Source organism: Girardinichthys multiradiatus, chromosome 20, assembly GCF_021462225.1.
Source record: "Girardinichthys multiradiatus isolate DD_20200921_A chromosome 20, DD_fGirMul_XY1, whole genome shotgun sequence".
In the NCBI taxonomy this organism is placed as follows: Eukaryota; Metazoa; Chordata; class Actinopteri; order Cyprinodontiformes; family Goodeidae; genus Girardinichthys; species Girardinichthys multiradiatus.
The window spans coordinates 9,149,932-9,175,099 of NC_061812.1; the positions used below are offsets into that span (position 1 = coordinate 9,149,932).

The following is a 25,168-nucleotide window of genomic DNA, read 5'->3' on the forward strand; positions in this document are numbered from 1 at the left end:
GATCATAAGGTCTTGTGCAGGTAAGTCCTAACCAAAACATGTATCTCCCAATAAAACTCCTGAAGCTCCAGTGTCTGTGGCATGCTGATGGTTATGGGGAGTCCATGTGGTGCAAATCTGAGTTTAATAGTATTTCATTCAGTGTTTTATTTTGATACCTTCACACCACAGAAACACCAGGATGACGATGATGAAGAAGAAGGGGAGACTGGAATGACAGAGGAGGAGAAAGAGGAAGAGGAGAAAGAAGAAGAAAAACTGGGAAAACTCCAATACTCTATAGATTATGACTTTGAGAACACAAAGGTATGTGGTGGTCATTTCTTAATAAATTGGCAGACCTAATAAAGTGTGATAAAATTTAATAATAACTTTGTAAGAATAAATACACTCTGCAATCTAAGAAAAGATAAAAATATGTTTCAGTGCATGGAAATATGGTGCACATGTTTCCAGTAGTTCGCTCTATAAAACTGTACAAGCTGGCATTTCATGTTAAAAATTTTGTCAAGGTTTATGATCTTCAGCTATTAGTAAAAATAATAAGAACAACAGCTCTGGCTTCATTACGTCTCTTCTTCATATCATATAATCTGTACACAGCTGACAGTTGGCATCCTTCAAGCTGCAGACCTCATGTCAATGGACTCCGGAGGTACCTCTGATCCTTACGTTAGGGTACATCTTTTTCCCGATAAGAAGAAGAAGTTTGACACCAAGGTGCACAAGAAAACACTGAATCCAGTCTTCAATGAGACCTTTGTTTTCAAGGTAGGTTTTCCATGGTTTGATAATAAGCAACAGCAAAAAGACAGTAACTGAGTTAGAATTTTTATACAGAAATGGTCGCTCCAAGCTGTCCCTCACTATCAGGATTATATAGATCCATGAGCCGATTTCAGCTATTTCACTGCAGCATTTGCTAACAAGGCCCTCGGAGAACCATTAGGTTATGCTGGGAGCTAAACCAATTAGCAAATCAAAAAATAATAAAAAAGCAGTTAGAATCAAAATGCTAGGTCTTAAATGGGCAAAGAAAAAATATCCAGTGAAATAATAATAATTTTTCTGTGACAACTTAGAAAACCCAATAAAAGACATTGGATTTTTATACCCTTTTTGAGCTTAAAATCTCTTACAACAACAGAAGTTTTCCTCATATTCAGTGTAATAGTATTTACATCCGACTGGGTACATTTATTTTTTCTGATGCATTTTTGTTGTTACCATCAATATAAAAACATTCTTTGATTCATATTTTCTCACTTTCTTTCCTTTTTTTTGTAATTCGTCAAATTTTTATGTGTGTCTTCCTTTTTCTGAATTTAATGATTTTATCACATGACATTTGGTAAGGTACAGAATAATATGAACTCTGACCACATTACCACATGTTTCTTGAAATCTATAGTAAAACGAAGAGATAATAACTTTGAAACCCACACTGTTTCTTTTAATCAGGTGCCCTACGAGGAGCTGGGTGGAAAGACCATTGTCATGTCAGTGTACGACTATGACAGATTTTCCAAACATGATGTCATAGGTGAAGTGAAGTTGCCCATGAATACTATTGACCTTGGACGTCCAATTGAAGAATGGCGGGACCTGGAGAGTGCTGATCAAGAGGAGGTGCCTTTCTGTATTATATTTATTTAAGATACATTTCAAAGATTTAGCCATAAATACTTCTGTTTTCTGTTTTTCAACAATCCCATAAAATGTCAACACATGAAACAAAATGCTTCTGGTAATGCTTTCACCCCAAGTATTATAAATAAACTCATTCACAAAATGTTGTAATGATGCAAACAGAATTAAAAGCTCCAGTACACCATCATCTGTTGAAAATATGTCAATTTGAGACTAGTTACTCTAGATGATACTGGTGAAAGCTTCACACAGCCAGAAAGCTATAATGTATGGTAGCAACTTATTTGAATTGATTTGTATTAGAGTAACCCTGTATTTCATTTTAGAAAAAAAAAAAAATCATCTTGCAAAATAAGCCAACTTTTGTTAAATCTTTTTCTTTTTTTACATATGGCATGCTCACACATAAATCCAAAGAATGAAAACTTAAGTAAGAAAAGCAGGAAAAAAATGAAGAGACATTACAATTTCCTCTGATAGAAGACAGATTAATGAGGCGATCTGCAGTCCACATACAAAAGCTGGGTGGGCAACTGAGCAAAACCAGAGGAGCTTGCCCTGGAAAAAAAAAAACATTTCAAAAGATTACAAAATGTGGAATAGTTGGGAAAACTAACCTAACAGCAATGAATGCAAGACAGGTTATCAGTTCAACAACCCAAACAACAAAAATCTAAAAAAACCCAGACAAGAGAGACAGAGAGATATTTTTTGTATGAACCCTCTATAAAACTAGCCGTTTGTTCTTGTTTGATGAGCATGTCTGCTTGTCATTTTTTTCTTCTTGTCGGTGGCTGCTCAGCCTGAGAAACTTGGAGACATCTGCATCTCTCTCCGTTATGTCCCCACTGCTGGAAAACTCACAGTCTGCATCCTGGAGGCAAAGAATCTGAAGAAGATGGATGCATGTGGCTTGTCTGGTAAAGCTATTTTTAAATTACAGCAATTTTACTGTGAATGATGCTAATTGATAAGACTACTGTTTTCTGCAAAAAACACAATCGTTTTGAAAGGATAAGAATAAGTTGAGGACACAAAATCTTTACCCGTGTATTTATGAGAAATTCTGAGTTTGCTTTTTCCAAAAATGTTAGTTTCATATAAAATTGTATTTACTGAAAACAAGGAGTTTAAATCAAACAAAAGTATGCTTTTTAGATATGAAAGAGACATTCATTCTCAGTCAGTTGAAAACAGTTATCTCCTTCTCATTATCTGATCCGCTGTCCAGATCCCTATGTGAAGATCCAGCTCCTGCAGGGAGGAAAGCGCCTGAAGAAAAAGAAGACAAATGTGAAGAAGAACACTCTAAATCCTTATTACAATGAATCATTCAGCTTTGAAATCCCACTGGAACAGATGCAGGTACAGTAGAAGTGAAATTTGACATTCTGGATCACATTAAGAGACATTTATTTAAATATATTTTCCAACACTGATGTGTTGCATTAAAGTGAAAGGTTAAAGCTGCGAGATTGACTGTCTTTTGCATTTAGTTATTTTAATACATCTTAACTGTGGTGTTATTTACTGAATTTTTAAGTTGATTCTTTTGAATGAATATTTAGATGTAAAGCTCTCCTAATGTCAAATAAATCTCTTGTTTCTCCCTTCATTCCCAGAAAATCTTGGTGGTTATCACAGTGTTTGATTATGACAAGATAGGTAAGAATGATGCCATTGGAAAAATCTTTGTTGGCAGCAAGGCTACCGGCTTGGGTCTTAAGCACTGGTCAGACATGCTGGCTAATCCCCGCCGCCCCATTGCCCAGTGGCACCCACTGCAGCCAGAAGAGGATATCGATGGTCAGCTTGCAGCACTGGCAGCAAAGAAGTAACAAGCCTCATCAACCAGCTATTGCTCTTACTCGGAAAATCATCCACACTTTGCATGAATCCAATGACTTAACAAATGACTCAGCAAAAAAGAGACATCTTAGGATAACGTCTTATACTATGGGAAGAAACTTGTGCCATCAGAAACTGAATTTGAATTTCTCAGACTGAATCTGTATTTGTGTAATTTGAAATTAAATGCATTGATTTGAAACTGAATTTAATGTTTTGAAACTGAATTAATTTGCATTGAAAATGTATTTCGTTGTTTTGAAAATTCAGTTTGCCAACTTTCACTTTCAGTTCTAAAATTCCGTTTTTGTGTCACACATCCGGGTCCTTGAGGATAGCCTTAGATTAATCAAACACAGATTCATCGATTTATGTTTCACATCAGGTTAAACTTCCTTTGCGGCATTTTGAGCTGGAGCAGCGCAGCTACATGAGCTTGGCGGATGTCCATCACCAAGTCAAATGAGCATCTATAAGAAATCATGTAAACAAATGATGGTCAAACAGCAACTCTTATGCTACCTGTAGCTATTAGCTAAACATGTCAGATCAGCATGGTGCGGCCGGTGTTATGTAGGTCTGCGTTTCCCCTGCCTTTACCTCAGCGTAACTTATGTTGCCTAGCAACAGTGAAAGCATGAAGCACAGAGCTGTGAAGCCGAACAAATGGAGCCCTAATGGCTTATTTTTTTGTTTTATAATCTTGTTCATTATTCAGCCATTTAAATTGTTAAAGTTTTGTGTTCATAGATAAAAAATAAAAAAAATCTGTAAATTTGTAAAAATGTAGCAATTTAAACACTAACATATTAACTTTAGGAACAACGTTTAAATCAGTTTATTTGTGGAGCATAAAAATAAAAGAACCAAACATCAACATTAGATATCATCTGACTGAATTATATCTGTGTTTAACTTCCATCCATCGGGGAAACCCAGCAGGAGCTTGAAAACAACGTGCCGGAAGTAAGCGGTTCTCTCGGGGTTCATCGCACTTCAACCCCCCGGTCAGCTGTGCGCTGGCGAGGCGAGCTGGCTATGAGTCCGGTGTCAGGGCAGCAAAAGCGGACGTCTCCGAACACGTCGGAGCACGTGTGGAATTAAGCGAAATCTTTATAAACCGAGCAGATATTTCAGGTTTACACAGCTACATTCTAGTCTAAAAACAAGTTCATTTTGTTTCGCAGATGTGTGACACAAAAAATTGAATTTTAGAACTGAAAGTAAAAGTAGTGAAACTGAATTTTCAGTTAAACAAAATACATTTTCAGAGCAAATGAATTCAGTTTCAAACCATTAAATTTAGTTTCAATTAAGTGAAATTCATTTTCAAACCAATGCATTTAATTTAAAATTACACAAATACGGATTCAGTCTGAGAAATTCAAAAGTTTCTTCCCATATTATACACAGTTAAGTTGATGGAAACCTTTCAAGCATCAGATCTCAGTTTATGCTGAGAAAGTTAGTGATGAGTAAATAGGTCAGTAGTTTATGAATGATCAGTTTTTGATCTTTTTGGTTAAAAGAAGCTGATTTACAGGGTGCTGAAAATGGGTGAAAAAATATTTAAGACAATACCTTATAAAAGCTTTAGTTTAGTTTAAGGAGCATGCTTTATTTACCTCCCCTCTGCTCTGCGCACAGCATACCTAGTATTGTGTGTTGCTTATAACTGTGCTATGCCCTGCAATAGAAAAGTGTGATAATATGGAGCAAAGGGCTGGTTTACATCCATCTAGAATAAATCAAGTTGAATTCACTAAATGCAGCAAATAGTGCTGCAGTTTCTTTTCAAGATTTACATGTCAACATTTCATTCGCAGATTAGCAAGGATGACATGTTCTATTATTTGTTGCTTATTTGTCTTGCCATGAATACACATCTATGCATTTAAGATTACCAAACAAACAACAGATCAGATGCAGAATGGGAATATAAGTGTGCCTTCCTGATATGACATTTGAGACATACAACTGGTATCATTGTGTATGTTCAAGAGGCTGAATCTTATCGAAAACTTGTCAGAGAATCTGTGATAAGCCATCTGAATTAAGGCTTGAGCTGTGTTCACCACATGGATGTTACGATTTACTTATTTATGAAAGATGTGCAGACACCTAAGGGATTACAAATACATTTTGCTTCTCTTCAAATGCTGCTACTGCAAACTGATTTTATTTTGAAATCCATTGTGTGTCTTGGGTTCATGTGTTGTACTTTAACTTTCACTCTGTCAAAGGCAAAACATTTTTTTATATAGAAGGGGATTAGAAATGTAAAATGTAGCCTCTCTTTTTAAATGAATGTGAACTCATGTATAAATACAACTTTGTAGACTATTAACATGGCAACTGCTGCATCATACATGCAATACAGTGCACACATCGTGAACCGTGGGCTTAAACCAAAAAGAGCTGCAGATTTAACGGTGAATTTGGTTAATGGAGTTGCTCAGTAAGAAACATAAGCTTTGTGATCCTGTGCCACAGCTTCATCATAGACAAGTTGTAGTTTGTCTTAACGTTTAGAGGCTTGAGGGAAAGAAAGAAAACAAAACATTGTTTTCTGATTACTGGAATGTGTTCATTAATCATTACAAAAACCTAATGTTGAAATTTCAATACCAGTGAGATTTTATATATAGGGTATTTTACAATAAAAGCCATTAGTTTAGTTAATTGGATCTCTTGTTCCCTTTCCTTCCTGGTAGAAAATTAGATGTTTTCTAATAGCAAAAACGTTCACCCCCAAACAACTCAACAAAATTATGATCTGTGTAGACACAGTAGTTTTGTGAATTTCAAAATTAAATACCAGAAACACTTTGGAAGGATGGAGTTCAGTTTATTTTGACATTTCCTTATGTATAAATTTGTGTTAATATTTGAAGTATCTAAATAAAGTTGAACAGCAGGCCGCTATCGGGCTAATCCACAGTGCTTCCATCTGCTGCAGAAAATATGCATTACGCCGAGTTGTTAATAGTCTACAGCATGTAATTACAAGATGATGTAAATACTAGCATGTTTTAAAAGGAATCTATAATTATGATGTGTGTGTTTGTGTTCAGTGTCATTTTTGATAATAAAATGGAGGAAAAACAAACGTATACACTGACTGAAAAGTGAATGTAATTTTTCTCACTGGGAGTGAGTGTATGATTGAATAATCTGACTTCATAGGTTAACGGTGTGTTTGTTTTATGTATTAACTGTTAAAATTCTCACAAAGTTTTCAAAAATGCTGCATGGATGTGTGTTTTATGTCTGTTATACGATATAATCTGACTGAAAATCAGTTAATGTTAATTTCTGATAGCACTGTGTGTTTGTCACAAGCAGTCCACTGTATATATTTAGAATCTCTTTTGTCAGTATACCCTTAAAGGATTTCTTTTTCATTCCTACCAAATGAGAGTCGTACACATAAAAAAAAAAAAAAAATCTTGTGGCTCCTCATCCGACTTTAATCCACATAATCTGCTGTCTGTGTGTTTGAATATCAAATAACATTATTAACTTTTTATTCAGAATAAAATGTTTCTGTAAAGGAATATCACATCATTTTGATGCTGTTCTCTTGCTCAGCATGAGTCTTCTCATCTCAAAAGTCACTCTCTGAATGGAAATCCTGTTTTCTAATGCATTGCAATGAGATTGTGTTGTGACACTTTTGTTTTGATTTGTGTTTTTGTTTCTAATCATTTGTCTGTTTCTGTTATTTCAACATCTACTACAACCCTACCCTACTGACACTTTGAGAATAAGAATAAGGCTATGACCACTCATCTGAGTAGCTAAGAGGGAGATAAAACATTAATCTGCACGGTACATCAGTTTTAGAAAGTTTTTTTGTGAAGAAGCACCTCATTAGAAGCATCTTTAAAATGTGTCAACTGTTTTTTTCTTCTCATTTCACCCCACATTTCTAATAAAAGGCCAACATTTTTTATTTGGTTTCCGTTGCTGAAATATGAGTTTTCTCTGCAACGCAGACAACAAAATCTCATGTCTTCCTGGGTCTCTGAAGCAGAGCAAACCCAAACTGCGCCAAAATTAACATTCACAATGCAATACTGCCAACATCCTTTTCAGATCCGACCATCTTCTGTCAACATACCACCCAACACTGATTATCATCATGCTCACTTACCACCAAACATAGACAAGGTGAACACTTGTCTCTCTTCACTCTTGTTTTGGTCTCCTGTAGAAGAGTATTAATAGATGTGCCTTTTTGTGACATGCATGATTTTGTTTCATAGGAAAGTCACTTTTTTCCAGCAACAAAATGACTAAAAAACATGTAGACATAAATCAACTTTAGTAGATACTAAGCAGTCAAGGAAGAATGACATACCTGTGTGTTGTCAAAATGTAATCATAGAAAATAAAATCTATTTGCATATCAGTGTCTTGTGTGCTGTGGAGAGACATACAGAGGGTGTTTTTCATCTTATGGTCAATAGGTGACAGTGTTGAATAGTTAATCTTTATTTAAATAAAAGTGCGAGGGCAGAAATGAATGACTAACCCATCAATAGCTCATGCGTTTGCACTGTGATGAAGAATTACCAGTGATCATAGTTTATGTTGATGAACATATGTCAGGTTGTGGACCTGCAGGATAGTGATTCTTTACTGAAGCTGACTCATAATTTGCAATAAACAATGATACTTTACTGTTTTTATTAGTTTCAAATTTTACGTGATAAAATCAGAAACTCCAAATACAGATCTTCAGATGACCTTCAGATCCGACTGCTTACCTAGACAGTGTAAAGGAAGCAGCCTGTTACTTTTACTTTACTAGTTATGTGTTTAAGCTTTCAGTTTTATTTTTTTGTGCATGTAGGATGCAAATTATGTCATGTGGGATTTAATGCATTACAATAAAGCCCCCAAATGAAAGATGGTTTTAAAGAAAGGTAGCTTATACATTATCTGCAGTCCCTGACAGTGCCTTTCAAAAGTATTTACAACTCTTGAATCGTTTATCTTTTGTCACATTACAACCACAAGCTTCAATTTCGGTGGCCTTTTAATTTATCAGACCAACAAAAAGCAGCACAGACATTTGAAGTGAAAGGCAAATGGTTTAAATTTTTTTTTTTCACTAATTAAAATGGGAAAAGTCTGCCATTTCTTTGCATTCAATCCTCTTTAATATCCTTAGATGAAATCCTGCTCAACCAATTGCATTCATAAGTCACCTAATTAGTAAATAGAGACCCCCTGTGTATTATAAATGTAGCTGTTCTGTAAAAGGCCTAAAAGGTTTGTTAGGGAATGCTTGTGAACAAACTGCATCATGAAGACCATGGAATATGTCAAGTGGGGATTGTGTTGAAAAAAAAGTTCAAGCAAGTTCAAGCTATAAAACAGTTTCAATCCTTGAACATCTCACAGAGCACTGTTCAGATCCACCATCCAAAAATAGAAAGAGAATGGCGCGACTGTAAACGAAAAATGACATGGCCATCCACCTAAACAGACACCAGACAATGAGAGCATTAATCAAAGAAGCAGCAAAGAAGTCAGTGTTAACTCTGAAGGAGGTATGGTGATCCACAGGTCAGGTAGAAGCTGTTCATAAGAGAACTTTTGTTGGTGCACTCATTACATTTGCCAAAAAATGTTTGCCTCAAGCCATGAAGAGAACTATCCTCATGATGAATCATGGGAGCATTATGCTGTGGGGATGTTGGAAGTAGATGCTGCAAAGCACTTGTGACAGGGACAGAGGTTAGCTTTTTAGCATGACAGTGAACTTGAACATACAGTCAGAGCTGCTGTTAAATGGTTTAGCTCATGTGTTAAAATGGCACAGTTTCACTCATTTAAGAGTATGTAATTAGATATGCAGTCCTGGTGTAGACATACATAAAAAACTGCAGATTTGCACATTTAACTGCAGTGACAGTTTGCTCCACAAAGTATTGACCCTGTGGGGCTGAATACAAATGCATACCACACTTTTCAGATTCTTTTTTGAGGATAAAATAAGTATTGAACATGTCAATGTTTTTCTCATGAAAATGAAATTCCCACCAGGTGTTGGTTATGATACAAGTAATCCACACATACAAAGAAATGAAAACAAATTAGTCCATAAATTATGTATAATGAAGTGGAATGGTACTGGGAATTGCTATTGAACACATGAGTCTGGATTAAGATTAAGATGGCTGCAGTGGTGCAGTCACACAGTTTGGCAGGTCCTGTGTGTTTGCTACCCAAGCTTCTTAAAAGCACAAAAAGATCATGGCATACGTCATCAACTTATTTGTTATTTGCCTTTATATTCTTATATTTGTTGGTGTGCGCAACTTGTCATCGAACAATGGATGAAAAGCAGGTTCTCTGCCTGACCAAGAGGTCTCAACACTTTCTTTTTACCAAAATACTGGATGATGGCCATGCATGGCCACCTCAGGATAAAAATGGACAATCCTCTAAACCACTCTTGGGTATTGTACAGTTTTTGTTGATATTGATCTTGGCTGGTGATGTTGAGATAAATCCTGGTCCTGCTGCCTGGGCCTCTACCTCAACTAACTATGCCTCCACCTCGGTTGTATGGGCCTCAACTTCTGCTGCCTGGGGTTCCACCTTAGCTAACTGAACTTTTACCAAATACGTGAACTTCTGACTGCCCTCTTTTACCAAACATCTTAAAGCTTGGCTATTGGAAGAACAGTACTGTTGCCACAGCCATGCCTAAACTTCTATATTTGTCTAATACTAGCATATACGTTCTGCACTCTGCACTTAAATATATCTAATTTTAGCTTTTTAACACTAGTGAAATACGTATGGTTCCCTGACCCCCTTGGCCTGTATGTTTTATGATCCACTATTTTTCATTGTTTTTGCTTTTCCTTTTATTTTCTATCCTATTGTTTTCAAGGAACTGCTATCTCTCTGTGTAATTACTTCACGTACTTTCAACCTGCTGAAGGGACTACAGATGGAAATTAGCCGTTGGCTATAATCTGGCATATTTACATGTACATGTCCATTAATATGCATTGTTTCTCCCTTTTTTAAATAAACTCAAACTCAAACAGATGAAGAAAATGGTGTTTTTGCACATCATTTTCTTCATGCATAGAAAGCAAAGAAACCAGCTGAAATATGTAAGAATTTAGAAAGCAACTACTAAATCAATGTCAGCAGATTTTATGTTAACTAATGGCCTATAAAATGGTTCCTCGTCACAAATTATTGCATAAATCAGAAACGGAAATAAAATCTTTTAACATTTACCCAGCCATGACCATGTGCCCATCATAATATTTTGACAGAAAAAAGAATAATCCACTGAATTTTCCAAAACCCAAGGATCACATGCAGAGCTTCAAAAAGACCTGTAGAAAGCGTTTTTTCCCTTGAAAACCTTAAGTAATGGACCTAGCTGCAATGGCCTTTATGCACACTCACTGCGTAAGACTCCACTGCTGAAGAAAACTCTAGTTTAAAGTAAAATACTGGGAGTATATAGTCTGGTCAGATGAGATCAAAGCTAACTCATTGGATGTCATTGCAATCACTCCAAAAACACCAAACCCCATGTAAAATTTATAGATAGGAACAACATAGTGTGAGCTGTCTTATAGTATATGGTGCAGGTAGACTTTACATATTTTAAGAAAGGACAAATGGAGGAATTTACCAGAAAATTCTTAACAAGAAACTGATGACTAAACAAGAGTGCATTTCTCAGTCAGACATTAGTCCCAAGCACAGTCAAGGGAACTCTTAACTGATTTCAGAGAAAGAAAGTAAAACTGAAAGAATGGCCCAGTCAATTAACTGACTGTTTCTAATTGAAATTTTTTGGAAAGACCCTCGGAACCTTCAAGATACACTGCCTGGCCAAAAAAAAAGTCGCCACCTGGATTTAACTAAGCAAATAAGGTAGGAGCCTCCCCTTGGATAATTACTGCATGGGCAATTATGCTTCAACTGGCAATAGTTAGATTAACAGTTATTTAACCCCAACTGGTGCAATGAGTTGCTTCTCATTTCTTAAACAATCATGTCGAAAGACACATCCCGTGGTCGTGGAAAAGATGTCAGTTTGTTTCAGAAGGGTCAAATCATTGGCATGCATCAAGCACAGAAAACATCTAAGGAGATTACAGAAATTACCAAAATTGGGTTAAGAACTGTCCAACGCATTATTAAAAACTGGAAGGATAGTGGGGACCCATCGTTTTCGAGGAAGAAATGTGGCCAGAAAAAAATCATCAATGATCGTGATTGGCGATCAGTTAAACGTTTGGTGAAATCAAATTGAAGAAAAACAACAGCAGAACTCCGGGTTATGTTTAATAGTGAAAGTAAGAGCATTTCCAAACGCACAATGCAAAAGGAACTCAAGGGCTTGGGACTGAACAGCTGTGTAGCCTTAAGAAAACCACTAATCAGTGAGGCTAACCAGAAAAAAGGCTTCAGTTTGCTAGGGAGCATAAAGATTGGACTCTGGAGCATATGGAAAAAGGTCATATGGTCTGATGAGTCCAGATTTACCCTGTTCCACAGTGATGGGCGCATCAGGGTACAAAGAGAGGCAAGTAAAGTGAATTACCCATCATTCCTAGTGCCTACTGTACAAGGCTGTGGGGGCAGTGCTATGATCTGGGGTTGCTGCAGTTGGTCAGGTCTGGGTTCCGCAACACTATGTGTTCAAAGAATGAGGTCAGCTGACTTCCTGAATATACTATATGACCAGGTTATTCCATCAATGAATCTTTCGTCCCTGATGGCACGGGCATATTCCAAGATGACAATGCCAGGATTAATCAGTTCTCGAATTGTGGAAGAGTGGTTCAGGGCATGAGGCATCCTTCTCACACATGGATTGGCCACCACAGAGTCCAGACCTTAACCCCACTGAGAATCTTTGGGATGTGCTGGAGAAAGCTTTGTGCAGCGGTCAGACTCTAGCGTCATCAATGCAAGATCTTGGTGAAAAATGAATGCAACATTGGGTGGAAATAAATCTTGTCACATTGCAGAAGCTTTTCGAAACAATGCCACAGCGAATGTGAGCTGTAATCAAAGCTAAAAGCGGTCCAACGAAATTTCATAAATGTGAACTTTTTTTTTTTTTGCTGGCAATTGTTTTTTGAAAAGGCAGTGTATAAAAAGAGTTTATGTGGAAGAATGAATCAAAATCATAGCTGAGCAACACATGTGACTAGTTACTCCACACAGGAGAGTTGTCAATATCCAAAAATACTTTTTCACGAATATTTTGTAAATTGTGTTTGTTCGATACTTATTCCTGTATGTTCCTTTTTTTTTTCTTTTTTTTTTTACCTATAACTTCATTTGTGCAATTGAATTCAGTTTATTTATACAGTGCCAATTCACAACAAATGTTGTCTCAAGGCACCTGACTGTTGCAGCCAATACCTGGTATGATTTTCATGTAAATATAAACATTAGAAATATGCTGACTGAGAAAAGCGTTGTCACGTTCAATACTTTCTCTACCCACTTTATGATTTTTCTTCCAATTCAAACAGTCATATAATAGCCTCATAACATTTATTGAATGTTGTGGTTTATGTGACAAAATATGGAAAAGTTTAAGGGGTATGAATACTTTCCCAAGGCACTGTGAATTGATATATGAGTTACAAACTGCTGATACATATAGTTCAATCTTTTCCAGCCATGAGCTTTAGATCTAATGGTTGATGCATTTATTTGAAGTGAACATAATTTCCACTGCTATGTATTTATGTTTTTGGCTGTAAAGAAAACTAAATGCATGTTAAGTCTCCGAATGTGTTACTACTCTAAATAAAATGGCAACAGTATGAAGGTCTACAACTGGATTTCACATCATTGCAGAAATGTTGTAAAACTAGAACTGCAGCCTTTTAAAGGCATTTTTTAAATTATTTTACACAACAAAAATTACAAGAAGGGATAAAGCTTAGAAAATTTCAGCAGAACCACAGTCCTTTCAGACGTTATATTAGAAGTTGATTTATTCCTTAAATGGATATAAAAATAGCTCTTTATGTCTTCCCCCTTCCTCGCCCCTGCCTGCATCCTGTTTTACTTGGAGAGTTTAGTGATGACACGGATTAAAGCTCCATTCTCATCCTTCAGCCTCTGGTTTTCCAGCTTCAGCTCAGCTTTCACCTTTGGAAAAAAGGACAGACAAGCCTTGGAACTTTGATTTTTATATTTAGTCTTCTTTTGTTTCTATTATATCAGAACTGGCTTGAAAAAACAAAGACTGGTCACATTGGTCTGGATGTATCCCAGTGAATAATTACAGGCAAACAATCGTGCATCTACAAAGCCAACATTTACAGCGTGAGGGTTTTTTTTTTTCAACTAGCATCTTTTGTTTGTTTAGACATTTCATCAACAAATAACAAAAAGCTTTTGTTAGGATCTTCTTGGTCAGCATAGAGCACACCATTGTAACTTTACAGTGAACAATTATTGCTCAGTATAGCTGTGGCGTTGATGTAATCACAGCTTTTAAAGCAAACACAGCAGAATGGTGACAAGTGATACCAGCTAAAACCACCATCAACACAATGTCTCACAAATATTTGTACAGTTTTTGAGTGTTTAATAGGCCTCTTAAGGTGGTAATATTAATTATAATTATTGTTATTATTAATTTAATAAAAAATACCTTTAACTGTTCTTCCATATCCGATATCTTCTTTTTAAGGCTCCAACTTTCCTGTGAAGATTGTTTATTAAATATGATTAAGACAGCTTCATAATAAAACAAAAACTAATTGATGAGTACCTTTTTCTCTGCTTCAAGCATGTTCACGTTACAATCATCTTGTTTCCCCTTCTGGTCAATGAGAGATTATGATTATTATGATTATGATTATTATTACTATTATTATTATTATTATACAGTGGGGAATTGCCAAAAATAAACTGAATTTGCATACCTGTGCTCTCTGCAGCTGGTCCTGAACTGTAGCCAGGTCCTGTTTACTAGTCTCCAGTCGGAACTTGAGCCTTTCATTTGTTGCCAGTGCCTTTTCGTACATCTGTAAAATTTACATGTGTTTTGCTCAGGAAAATGATACAGATAAAAAAAAAAACGAAATACCTGTAGATCACTGATATCAATACAATTAAAGGCTCAGTTTGTGTTAGTCGAATCTCTTTATGTGTAACCAATATTTACGATGATTTTAATAAAATATTATTTCCAGTCAGTCAGTCATTTTCTACCGCTTATTCCATAGTGGGTCACAGGGGAGCTGGTGCCTATCTCCAGAAGTCTATGGGCAAGAGGCAAGGTACACCCTGGACAGGTCGCCAGTCCATCGCAGGGCAACACACAAACAACCAAGCACACACTCATTCATTCATACACCTAAGGGCAATTTAGATTGACCAATTAACCTAACAGGCCAGTGGGAGGAAGCTGAAGTACACGGTGAGAACCCACACATGCACGGGGAGAGCATGCAAACTCCATGCAGAAAGCCCCCTGGCTGGGAATTGAACACAGGACCTTCTCGCTGCAAGGCAACAGTGCTACCAACTGCGCCACCGTGCAGCCCATTTTATTTCCAATAGGGTTGAATTTAATGTACCAGTCAAAATTGCTGGTGAACAGATTAAACTATTTTCTGCACTGACAACATACATTTGGTGGCCATATAAATAACGTCTAGCTTTATCATGACATTTTGTGGTATTTCACCAATTGGCTGGATTAGCATGTGGCCAGCTGCTTATAATAAGTCAACGGTGACCTTTTAGTGTTCTGTTTGGATTACAGCACTTAACATTCATGCGAGATTTCATGCAAAATGTCTCAGAAATGCTTCACTGTTAACATAGCATAACTGCATTTTTAGTTAGCAATTTCTCTATTGGAGGCCAAACGTGGGGAGAATGTTTGAAGCATGTTTATGGAGATACCTGGATGCTTGACAAAGACCAGTCATATTGTTGGTTATAAACTTTATACTTGTTCCTAAAAAAATTATCAAAAATGTTAGGCCTTTGGTTTTTCTAATTAGTGGTAAGAAATACAGTGATAATGAAATAGCAAGTAAAAACGATAGGATTTTTATTAATTAGTACGCACTCCATAAAGGGTTTTTGGGTATACTTAGTTTCTTTTTACAAAGGCCAAATCTTTTTAAACATGTAATTTATCATGTAATTATGTATAATCTAATATAATTTAAAATACATTTTTAAAACCAGATAATTGAAATATGGTATACTTTTTCCCCATGACTGTAGAATAACAGAACATGAAAAAATCTACTGTCAAAAAGCATAATTTGCCTTTTTGTAGTCACTGTTCATCTTCTCTTCTTCTGCCCTTTTCTTTGCCGACAGTCTGTTCTCCCTTCGTAAAAAGTAGGACTCTGCAAGGTTTGTTGACGTGACATTGGAAACATCAGATGAGCTGGATGAGTCCAATCTAAAGAAGTAAGAGCTTTTCATTAACAGTTACTTTCAAACTTTAGCAACCATTCTTGCAACATATAGACATTACTTGTAATTCAGTAGTCTGAATCTGAGGAAGCTTACCTTAAAAGCCTTTCATGCTGAAACAGAGAAAATATGTTTCAGAACATGGTGTCATATGTTTGAAAAATTAACAGTATAGAAGCCACTGTGAGTGTTTTATGTTATCTTTAAAATACATTTCTGATTACTTTAACATTTATTTCAGCTACAGTGAAGGTCAACTTAGCCTTACCTTTTTTTAACCAAAGCACACCTTTTAATAAAATCTTTTAGTTAACATGTCCTTCATTTCTGCCCAAAATTATCCTTGTAGTATGTAATTTTACCCATAATGTTCCATTTAAAAGTTTATGGCAGTCAGACATACCAAACCAAGTTAAAGGAGGAGAGAGAGAAGGATGCCTTAAGTAAACTGACAAGCAGAGATAGCTAAACATATCCAAAAAAGGTAATAACTCCAGCAGAGACTCTCACATTTTTGTTCACTATTGCCTGCTTAGTAAGGAAAGGTTGTGTGGTGTATGTCCTCAGAGAATTTCAAGGAAAAGTCTTTGTCAAAGCACTGATACTTTTTAAAAAGATTAAAAATACAAACAAATTGTTAATGGGTTTCATATAAACACTACTAGATAAAAAGAGAAAAGGGAGGAAACAAAAGTCTGTTGGATTGAATTTAATGTAGAGACACGAGTGCATGTTGCATAAATGTAGAACACACCATATTTAATAAATGAATCACAGAGGTTGCTACACAAAAATAGTAATAAATATGTCAATAAACATTAACACTTGTATCCAAGTAGCTATATCATGTACAGCCTTTCTGGGAAAATGTCCACATGTGGGGAAAGGGTGGAGTGTTTCACATATGGAATATTTTTCCTACATGTTTTTCACATGTTAATACATCCTATTTTTTTAAATTTAAGACACATTATAAAACGTTCACACATGTAAGGTTTTCCCACAAGTGTTTTACACGTTACTACACAATATGATTTACACTGGTAAACACATGTGTTCATTAGTCATGAACATTGTTATATCCAAATGTGAAACACAAATGAGAAAATGTTTCACCATACTTGTTTGCCCATTATTAGATTATTTAGTTTCTGAATGTGAAATACCTGGCTTTGTAAATCTTCGTTAATTTTTGGATGTGTTTCCTTGTTATAGAGTTATATCCGTAATAGACCTGTCCATCTGCATTTCCCACATGTTAATAAACAGTGTAATTTCAAACATGCATGAAATAAAACCATACAATGTCCACATGTGTAAATTGTGAGAAAACATTTTAGAGGTTTTCCCAGTTTCACTTGTTTCTACCCATTGTAATTTCCACAAATGGAAAAACATTCCAAATCACAGAATCTAAAACACATTTTTTATGGAAGTTTGTTTAAAGTTACACCACATACACTAGAGACAGTTGTAGCAATATCTATATCAAATTACATTCCTCTGTTTAAAAATGAAGCAGAGCCCATTTTGGTTAGGTTATAGTGTGTTACTAAAGGCTGGTCTGTCTTGCTCCTCTGCAAATCATGTTAACATCTAAAATGTCATAAAGGGCTGCATAGTGGCACAGTTGGTAGCATTGTTGCCTTGGAGCAAGAAGGTCCGGCATGGGTTCAACTCCAGGTCCAGGGTCTTACTGCTTGGAGTTTGCATGATCTCCTAGTGCATGTGTGGGTTCTCTCCGGCTTCCTCCCACAGTCAAAAATATGATCGTCTCTCTAAATTGCCCTTGAGTGTGAATGTTAGTGGAAAGGTTGTTAGTCCTGTGTGTTTCTGTGTGGCCCGGCGATGGAATGGCGACCTGGCCAGGTGTACCCCGCCTCTCGCCCATAGACTGCTGGAGATAGGCACCAGCTCCCCCGCAACCCTATATAGAAGAAATGGGTGTAGAATGACGTGAAAGGGGAAGTCTCCCGTCATTCATTGTGTGAGCGTCAATGATAAACAGTTCAGGTACAAGCCAAGTTGCGTTAAAAACAGTGTTTATACAGGCGCTTGTAAAAGTATTCATACGTCTTGGACTTTTCAACATACTGTTGCACTACAATCAAAAACATAAATATATTTTATTGGAATTTTATGTGAAGGACCAACACAAAGTGGTATACAATTGTGAAGTGGAATGAAAATTATACATGTTTTATTTATTATTATTATTATTTTTTTACAAATAAAAACTGAAAAGGGCATTGTGCAAAAGTATTCAGCCCCCCTGGGTCAATACTTCGTGGAACCACCTTTTGCTGCAATTACAGCTGCAAGTCGTTTAGGGTATGTCTCTAATATCTCCAGCTTTGCACGTCTAGTGACTGAAATGTTTGCCCATTCTTCTTTGCTAAACAGCTCAAGCTCAGTCATATTAGATGGAACGCGTTTGTGAACAGCAGTTTTCAGATCTTGCCACAGATTTTCGATTGGGTTTAGGTCTGGACTTTGACTGGGCCATTCTAACACATTAATATGTTTTGTCTTTAACCATTCCATTGGGGCCCTGGCTTTATGTTTAGGTTTCAAATCTTTTGCAGACTCCAACAGATTTTCTTCAAGATTGCCCTGTATTTGGCTCCATCCATTTTCCCATGACTCGGACCACCTACTCTGTCCCAGTGATAAATGCGTTAGCAAGTCCAAAACAACTCATTCTGTAGAAGATAAACCAGTTAAACTGCTTCATTTTTTGTTTTATGTATCCAGATTTTTTCATGTGTTTTGTTCTACAATGGGTGAGTACACTGAGTGCAGTGAAGCTATATTTGTTGCTTAGTTTGGGGCATTTTATGTTAAATTGCTCAGTGTATAATACCTTAGTTAACCTGGTTACTAATCTAATTGATCTAATGTAAACAACTGCTAATATATACATATGTAAATATACATTAGTGTGCAAACGTTTTAGGCAGGTGTGAAAAAATGCTGTAAACAAAGAATGCTGTCAAAAATATAAATGATGATTGTTTATTTTTATCAATTTACAAAATGCTAAGTGAGCGAACCCAAACATACAGCCAAAGTCATTAAGAACTATCTTCAGCGTAAAGAAGAACAAGAATTACTGGAAGTGATTGTGTGGCCCCCACAGAGCCCTGATCTCAACATCATCGAGTGTGTCTGGGATTACATGAAGAGACAGAAAGATGTGAGAAAGCCTACATCCACAGAAGATCTGTGGTTAGTTCATCAAGATGTTTGGAACAACCTACCAGGCAATTTCTTCAAAAACTGTGTGCAAGTGTACCTAAAAGAATTGATGCTGTTTTGAAGGCAAAGGGTGGTCACACTAAATATTTAGATTTCTCTTTTGTTCATTCACTGCATTCTGTTGATTGATGAAAATAAATGATTAACACTTTGTCTTCAGGGTTCAGACCAGGAAGCAGGGTCATAGTTTAATGCTCCTCTCTGCAGCTTCTGTACTGCTACCCACCCATTACCCTATTAAGACAGTGTCTCGCCCATGGCCAAAATTGAATAGATTATTCATTCGGCTCAGTTATGGTTGAGGTGCAAACACACCCTCCATTTCTGCCACTTGTATGACCCCCACTCTTTTCCAATGGTTACGGTCAATCTGACAGAGAGAGGTATCCCAATCGTTGTGGTTTTTAGTATAACAATGACCATCAGTGGGCTCTAGATGGACAAACTGTCTACTTTTAAGGCTAGGCTTAAAACTTTCCTCTTTGATAAAGCTTATAGTTAGAGTGGCTTATAGATTAGCCTGAGCTATATCTGTAGTTATGCTGCTATAGGCTTAGGCTGCTGGAGGACATAATGACCACTTTCACACTCTTCGCTACATTCTCACACTACTCTCCAATTTTGCATTATTTGCTGTTATTTCAGCTTTTAACTTTGTTCTCTCTCTTTTCTCTTCCTAGAAGCTACACCTGGCCTGACTCTGTGTCTACCTGTGACACCTTTCTGGAGAGGGGCATCATCCAAGCTTCTGCTGGCAACAACTTAATGCTCACATTCTACAGATGATCCACTTGGCCCTGTCTTTCAGTGTTTGACGCTTTCTCTCTCCTAGACATGGCAATTGACTGAGCTTTTACTGTAACTAATTATATTTGCTCTCTTTCAGACTCTATCCTTGAAAACTGGCTCAAAGTTTATCTGCTCTTTCTTTGTAGATGAAATGACTAAAGGAGCTACATCCACTAACATTTACTTTTGCTTCCCATAGAAAGTACTCCTGGATCAGTGCTTCTTTGTTCTCTTTGTGTCTCTGCTCTGTTCTCTCAAACCCCCAGTCGGTCGTGGCAGATGGCCGCTCACACTGAGCCTGGTTCTGCTGGAGGTTTCTTCCTGTTAAAAGGGAGTTTTTCCTCTCCACTGTCGCTACATGCATGCTCAGTATGAGGGATTGCTGCAAAGTCAACGCCAGTGACTGTCCACTGTCTCTACATGTTCATCCAGGAGGAGTGAATGCTGCAAGTCACTGACTGGATGCAATCTGCTGGGTTTCCTTAGACAGACAAACGTTTTATCCAATTTGAATAAATAACTGAATCTGACTGCACTGTTCAATGATTAGGATTAATTGGACTGTATGTACCTGACTTTTGTGAAGTGCCTTGAGACGACATGTGTTGTGAATTGGCGCGATATAAATAAACTGGATTGAATTGAACTTACATTTTTGAAAACATTCTTCGTTTACAGCATTTTTTTCACATCTGCCTAAAACTTTTGCACAGTACTGTGTGTGTGTTTATTAATTTAGCGAGATCTAATCCGTCTTTAGTGAATTATTTCGAAAATCAGGATGCTGTGGTCATTCTGTTTCCCGGTGGTGCGGTATAATTCATACTCTGGCCGTGCTTCGGCATCTGACAGAAATAGACTGACATAATTAGATGGCCGTTCACACATCTCAGCACTTGTGCTCTGCCATCTGATAAAAGCTGATTTTTTTTCTACTGACTCTGCTGCATCTCTCTCTAATAATGACTGAAATATATTTAAAGAAATATCAGATTCTTCGCTGCTGTCTGTGTTGCTTGTCATTTTAGCAGCAGTCAGTTTACCTGCAGGGGTTCACCTGTGACATCATGAAAGAGCGCAACAAAATCGCAAATGAGTAGTCTGGAAATGCCTTTTAGTGAAATTTGTGACTATATATCTCAACAGCTGTTCTTTTTAGTGGCATGAATTTACTTTTTAAAATATTTTATCAATGTTTACTTTCCATAAATGAAATTGGATTTATCATGAAACTTTATTGTCACAGGCGTTTTAAAGGGTGTCTCAGCACACACGACAATGCTTGGTAAAAATGTATTAATCATAGACCCAGACACTTAAACTGTGTGATATCATACTGATAAATTTGTCCAATTAACAATCCCATCATCCATTCTGAAAAGTGCTTGCCGGTCTTTGTGTTTTTCTCCAGACCTCCCACATCCCTTGAGAGACTTCTTTCCAGCTGACCAGTGGAAAATATTAGCTTCCCTTAGGATTAGCTGAGACGTAAACATCTATAAATACTTTGAGTTCCCACCACCACAGTCCTCTTAATCGTTTGCTCCACTGTTGTTCTTTCCCTTGTCATTATGTCTTCCAACCACCCTTGTTTTTAACACTGTTCTTTTCTTCTCTTGCTTTTCACACGCCGATATTTTATGCAACCCTCTGTCCTTCGCAGCAATTGAGTTTTACACAAATTGATAATACTTAATTATTATTATTATTCAGTCATTTTCTCTTGGATATCAGCATAACGTATTATATTGCATCGCTTGTCAATCACTGTGGTCTTTAAAGTTTGTGAAACAGTATAAACGAAGAACATACCTCAAACTTCTTTTCTGGGGTATTCAGAGTTTTTAAAGGCATGCTAAACATGCAGTAAATAGTAAAAATACACATTTGTTCAAAGCTATTTATGAAGTATCATTCATCAAAAAAATCAGTTTGCATTAAGTCTATTGAGGCATGCCCTCTAATTAAACTGACATAGAGAAGACACAAGACAATAAGGCCTTACCCTCAGGCTCCTGGTGTTGGCAGCAGATGGAGCTGGACAAGAGTCAGAGAGTGATTTTCTGACAAGCGGCTCATCTTTGTTTTGAGAAAGTAGAGATGACATTGCTCCTGCACTGATGGGACCACCACATTCAGCTGGTACTGTGATACAAAATATCCCCAAAAAAAGATTTTAAAAGTTCTAAGAAGTAAAAACATCCAGCATGTGATGGGATTCAGGTGAGATCAACGCCAGCGTGATCTTCATGGGATGGAAACACATATCAGATGCAAGTGAAAGAACGCAAGTTTGAGAATGTGGGGGAGGTGTAGGAGTAGGCGGGCTGTAGACTGTGCTTGTCAGTGTGTTTATATGTGTGTACACATAGATTTAAAGAAAGTTCACAATGTTTCACAATGATGTGGTGTGACATATTTGATACAAATACAGTATGGAAGTGTTTATTAATTTAAATAAAGTTTGACGCTGTACTTAGTTTGTATAAATGTTTTTCTTGCCAGTCAGTTTAGGTGTACCTCCATGTCTTGGTAGGTTTGCAGTTGTATCCTTGTTCTCTTTTCAGATGATGTATTGAATAGTGTAAAATGTTCAAAGCTTGGGATGTTGTTTTATAATTCAACTCTGTTTTAAACATCTCCACAGCTTTATCCCTGACGTCTCTGATGTGTTCCCTTGTCTTAATGATGCAGTTTTTTTTTTCACTCTCTCTAACGAACCTCTGTGCCCTTCACAGAACAAGTGGATTTATACTGAAATTAAATCACACAGACAAATTCTACTTACTAATTAGATGACTTCTGAAGGCAATTGGCTGCAATGAATGCATTTATGTGTATCAGAGTAAGGGGATGTTAGGTACAAATTCCTGGCACAATTTTCAGATATTTATTTGTAAATCATGTTTCATTTTACTTCTACTTCACCAGTATAGTTACCATTACTAGTGCCACTTTCTTTTGGTCTCTCATCAAAAATATCAACTCAAAACATTAAACTTTGATGATGCAATATGAAAAAAGTTCAATGAGTCTTAATACTTTTCCACTGTGGATGCTTAGACTTTAATAAAATATCTTGAGATTGTATTAAAGCTGGACATTTTTTCTGGCTGTCGTTGAAAGTAGATAAACTAATAAAAACAAGGGCAACATATAATTTATTGGTATAGGCCAAAATGAAAAGTGTCCTTTCGAGCTCACCAATCAGACTCAGATATAAAAACTAGACTAAAAGCGCCTCTCTATTTCATTTTTAGAGACATAGGTCTCACATTTGTGACACCACATAGTGTTCTTCATTTTTGCAGCAGCAAGCAAGCACCACCTGCTGGTTGAAAAACGTACTCACTGTAACAACACGTAAGGCATACAAAACAAAATATAAAAATAAAAGTGTTTCACTTAGTTTTGTGAAAAGAAAAACTGCTTAGATTCAACAAATCTCAGAGCTGTTTATAAAAAAAATTAAATACTTTTTAGATTATCAGAGCGCAAGTGCAGAAATGAACACATTTATTTCTGTAATTTTATGAAATAAATGACTTTTAGGGCCCACCCATCAGAAATTAATCTACTCACTTTTAATCTCCGCCACTTGCTGGAGGTTTGTTATTCTCTCTTCTGCGGTTGGGACAATTTGGTCGAGGCTTTGTACACAAAACTATCTCTTTTTCAAACGCCTGTATAAAAGGCATTCAACGTGTTACAACCACTTGAGTTCCTAAAAAGTTGGAGACCTCTTCTAGAAGCATCTTCTTTGACTTGTGGCTCCTAGAAGTAAAGGGCCTGGAGCAGATCTGTCCGCCAACTGTAACCTGGATTCAGCGAAGTGTGGCTTCTGTTCTCAACTGGCGTTGACGAAAGGTATGTTTTCCTTCTGTTACTCATTTGCCTTGTCCTTTAGACCCTGGTGATGTTTCCTTTCATACACACGGAAAATGTGGAATTTAATAAAATCTGCAATAATTTAGCGAACAGAAGGCATAGGTCTTGATTTGGGTATTTATTATTCATTTTTGTAATAAGAGTACTGCAATTTACTTCCTCATTCTTTTAATTATAAACTCTCAATACTTACAGATTTTGTGCATTTTGAAATAATTGCAAACATAGGCCTACAGGCTAAGCATACATTTTCCAGAGACCGAGGGGATTAATTAACTGGACAGACTTGTCATAAAAGTGGTCTGTAGCTGTCAAAGTTTGCTGAAAGCCAAAACTGGCAATCTTCATAATTTATTTATTCACAGATTACTTTTACTATAAGAATAACATAATAATTTGTTTGGCTGCATCTCATTTAAAAATAGCAAATCACTAAGGAGCTTTTTTATTGATAGAGTAACATCAGTTTTGTGTTAATATACTTCGATGTGTAATAACCAACCTCTTGCAGTCATCAAACAGATATGTTTTTGCTATAACATGTTTTTGAATTTGGACTCAGAGGTGTTTAGCATTTCACTAAGTAGTGGTGGATTCAGATACAATTTTAGAGATTAATATTAAAGCATGTATGTGACAACATTTACAGTTTGGTAGTTTAATGAAAAAGTCAACCTAAGTGCAAGATTTGAACAACACAGAAAACAGCGATGTACATATAACCAACTTTGATGTCAAATTCCTATTCACTTTAATATTCGTCCTGTTAATAAGCTTAATATTCGTAGTAATAGATTTTATAGTTACAGTTCTGTGAAACTGAACTTAATATTTATAATGAGCATTAGTTGTGAGGATACTTAGTAAGTTGTCAATCAATATGGCTAAGTACATGTACATTATACATGGAGAGTTAACTTACTTCTGAAGTATGGGGCTCTCTATGCCATGACCTTTACAAAATTATTTATAGTTATGTCAGAATTGCTTAGTCGTAAATCACGCTTTGGATTTACCTCAGTGATCTCATAAATGCATTTTCTGTCCTGAATATATTCTATTTAAGCAATGATCTTGATGTAAATGTATCATTTATTATTGATATCAATGTGCTTTGGTCCTCTTCAGTAAAATCCAAAACATCTTTTGCATGAATGAACACTTAAAACAGATCAGAGATGTACAATGTGTATATTTGGCTGAAGATGAAGGTTGAAAATGTACCATCGCTAAATGAAAATGTCTGGTAAAACAAAAAACAAATTTGACA

The 25,168-nt window shown here is 36.4% G+C and overlaps 2 protein-coding genes across 5 annotated transcripts in view; one reads left to right on the forward strand and one right to left on the reverse strand.

Moving 5' to 3' along the window:
- Positions 1-3,705, forward strand: part of LOC124856259 (synaptotagmin-2) — a 43,916-nt gene extending 40,211 nt beyond the window's left edge. For 3 of the 4 annotated variants that reach the window (XM_047346554.1, XM_047346552.1, XM_047346553.1), the window contains 6 exons: positions 172-306; positions 604-771; positions 1,462-1,629; positions 2,453-2,570; positions 2,882-3,015; positions 3,273-3,705. In XM_047346554.1, coding sequence (XP_047202510.1) covers positions 172-306; positions 604-771; positions 1,462-1,629; positions 2,453-2,570; positions 2,882-3,015; positions 3,273-3,488 — 939 coding nt within the window. In that variant the 3' untranslated portion in view covers positions 3,489-3,705. The remainder of the gene's footprint in view (positions 1-171; positions 307-603; positions 772-1,461; positions 1,630-2,452; positions 2,571-2,881; positions 3,016-3,272) is intronic. The other variant, XM_047346556.1, reaches the window with a different exon arrangement.
- A 9,337-nt stretch (positions 3,706-13,042) lies between these two features.
- LOC124856276 (protein phosphatase 1 regulatory subunit 12B-like) lies at positions 13,043-22,314 on the reverse strand. Its single transcript, XM_047346582.1, has 7 exons — positions 22,016-22,314; positions 16,060-16,076; positions 15,811-15,949; positions 14,448-14,549; positions 14,294-14,344; positions 14,174-14,224; positions 13,043-13,665 (listed from the first exon to the last, which is right to left on the reverse strand). The coding sequence occupies exons 1-7, from the start codon at positions 22,115-22,117 to the stop codon at positions 13,579-13,581; spliced, it is 549 nt and encodes a 182-aa protein (XP_047202538.1). The 5' UTR covers positions 22,118-22,314; the 3' UTR covers positions 13,043-13,578.
- Positions 22,315-25,168: the final 2,854 nt, after the last annotated feature.

Excerpts from the sequence above, each read along its gene's own strand:
- LOC124856276 (XM_047346582.1), bottom strand. The coding sequence starts at position 22,117 with ATGTCATCTCTACTTTCTCAAAACAAAGATGAGCCGCTTGTCAGAAAA. Across the intron at positions 14,345-14,447 it reads ACCAGCTGCAGAGAGCACAG|AAGGGGAAACAAGATGATTG; the intron begins GTATGCAAATTC and ends CTCATTGACCAG. Across the intron at positions 14,225-14,293 it reads TGCTTGAAGCAGAGAAAAAG|GAAAGTTGGAGCCTTAAAAA; the intron begins GTACTCATCAAT and ends CAATCTTCACAG.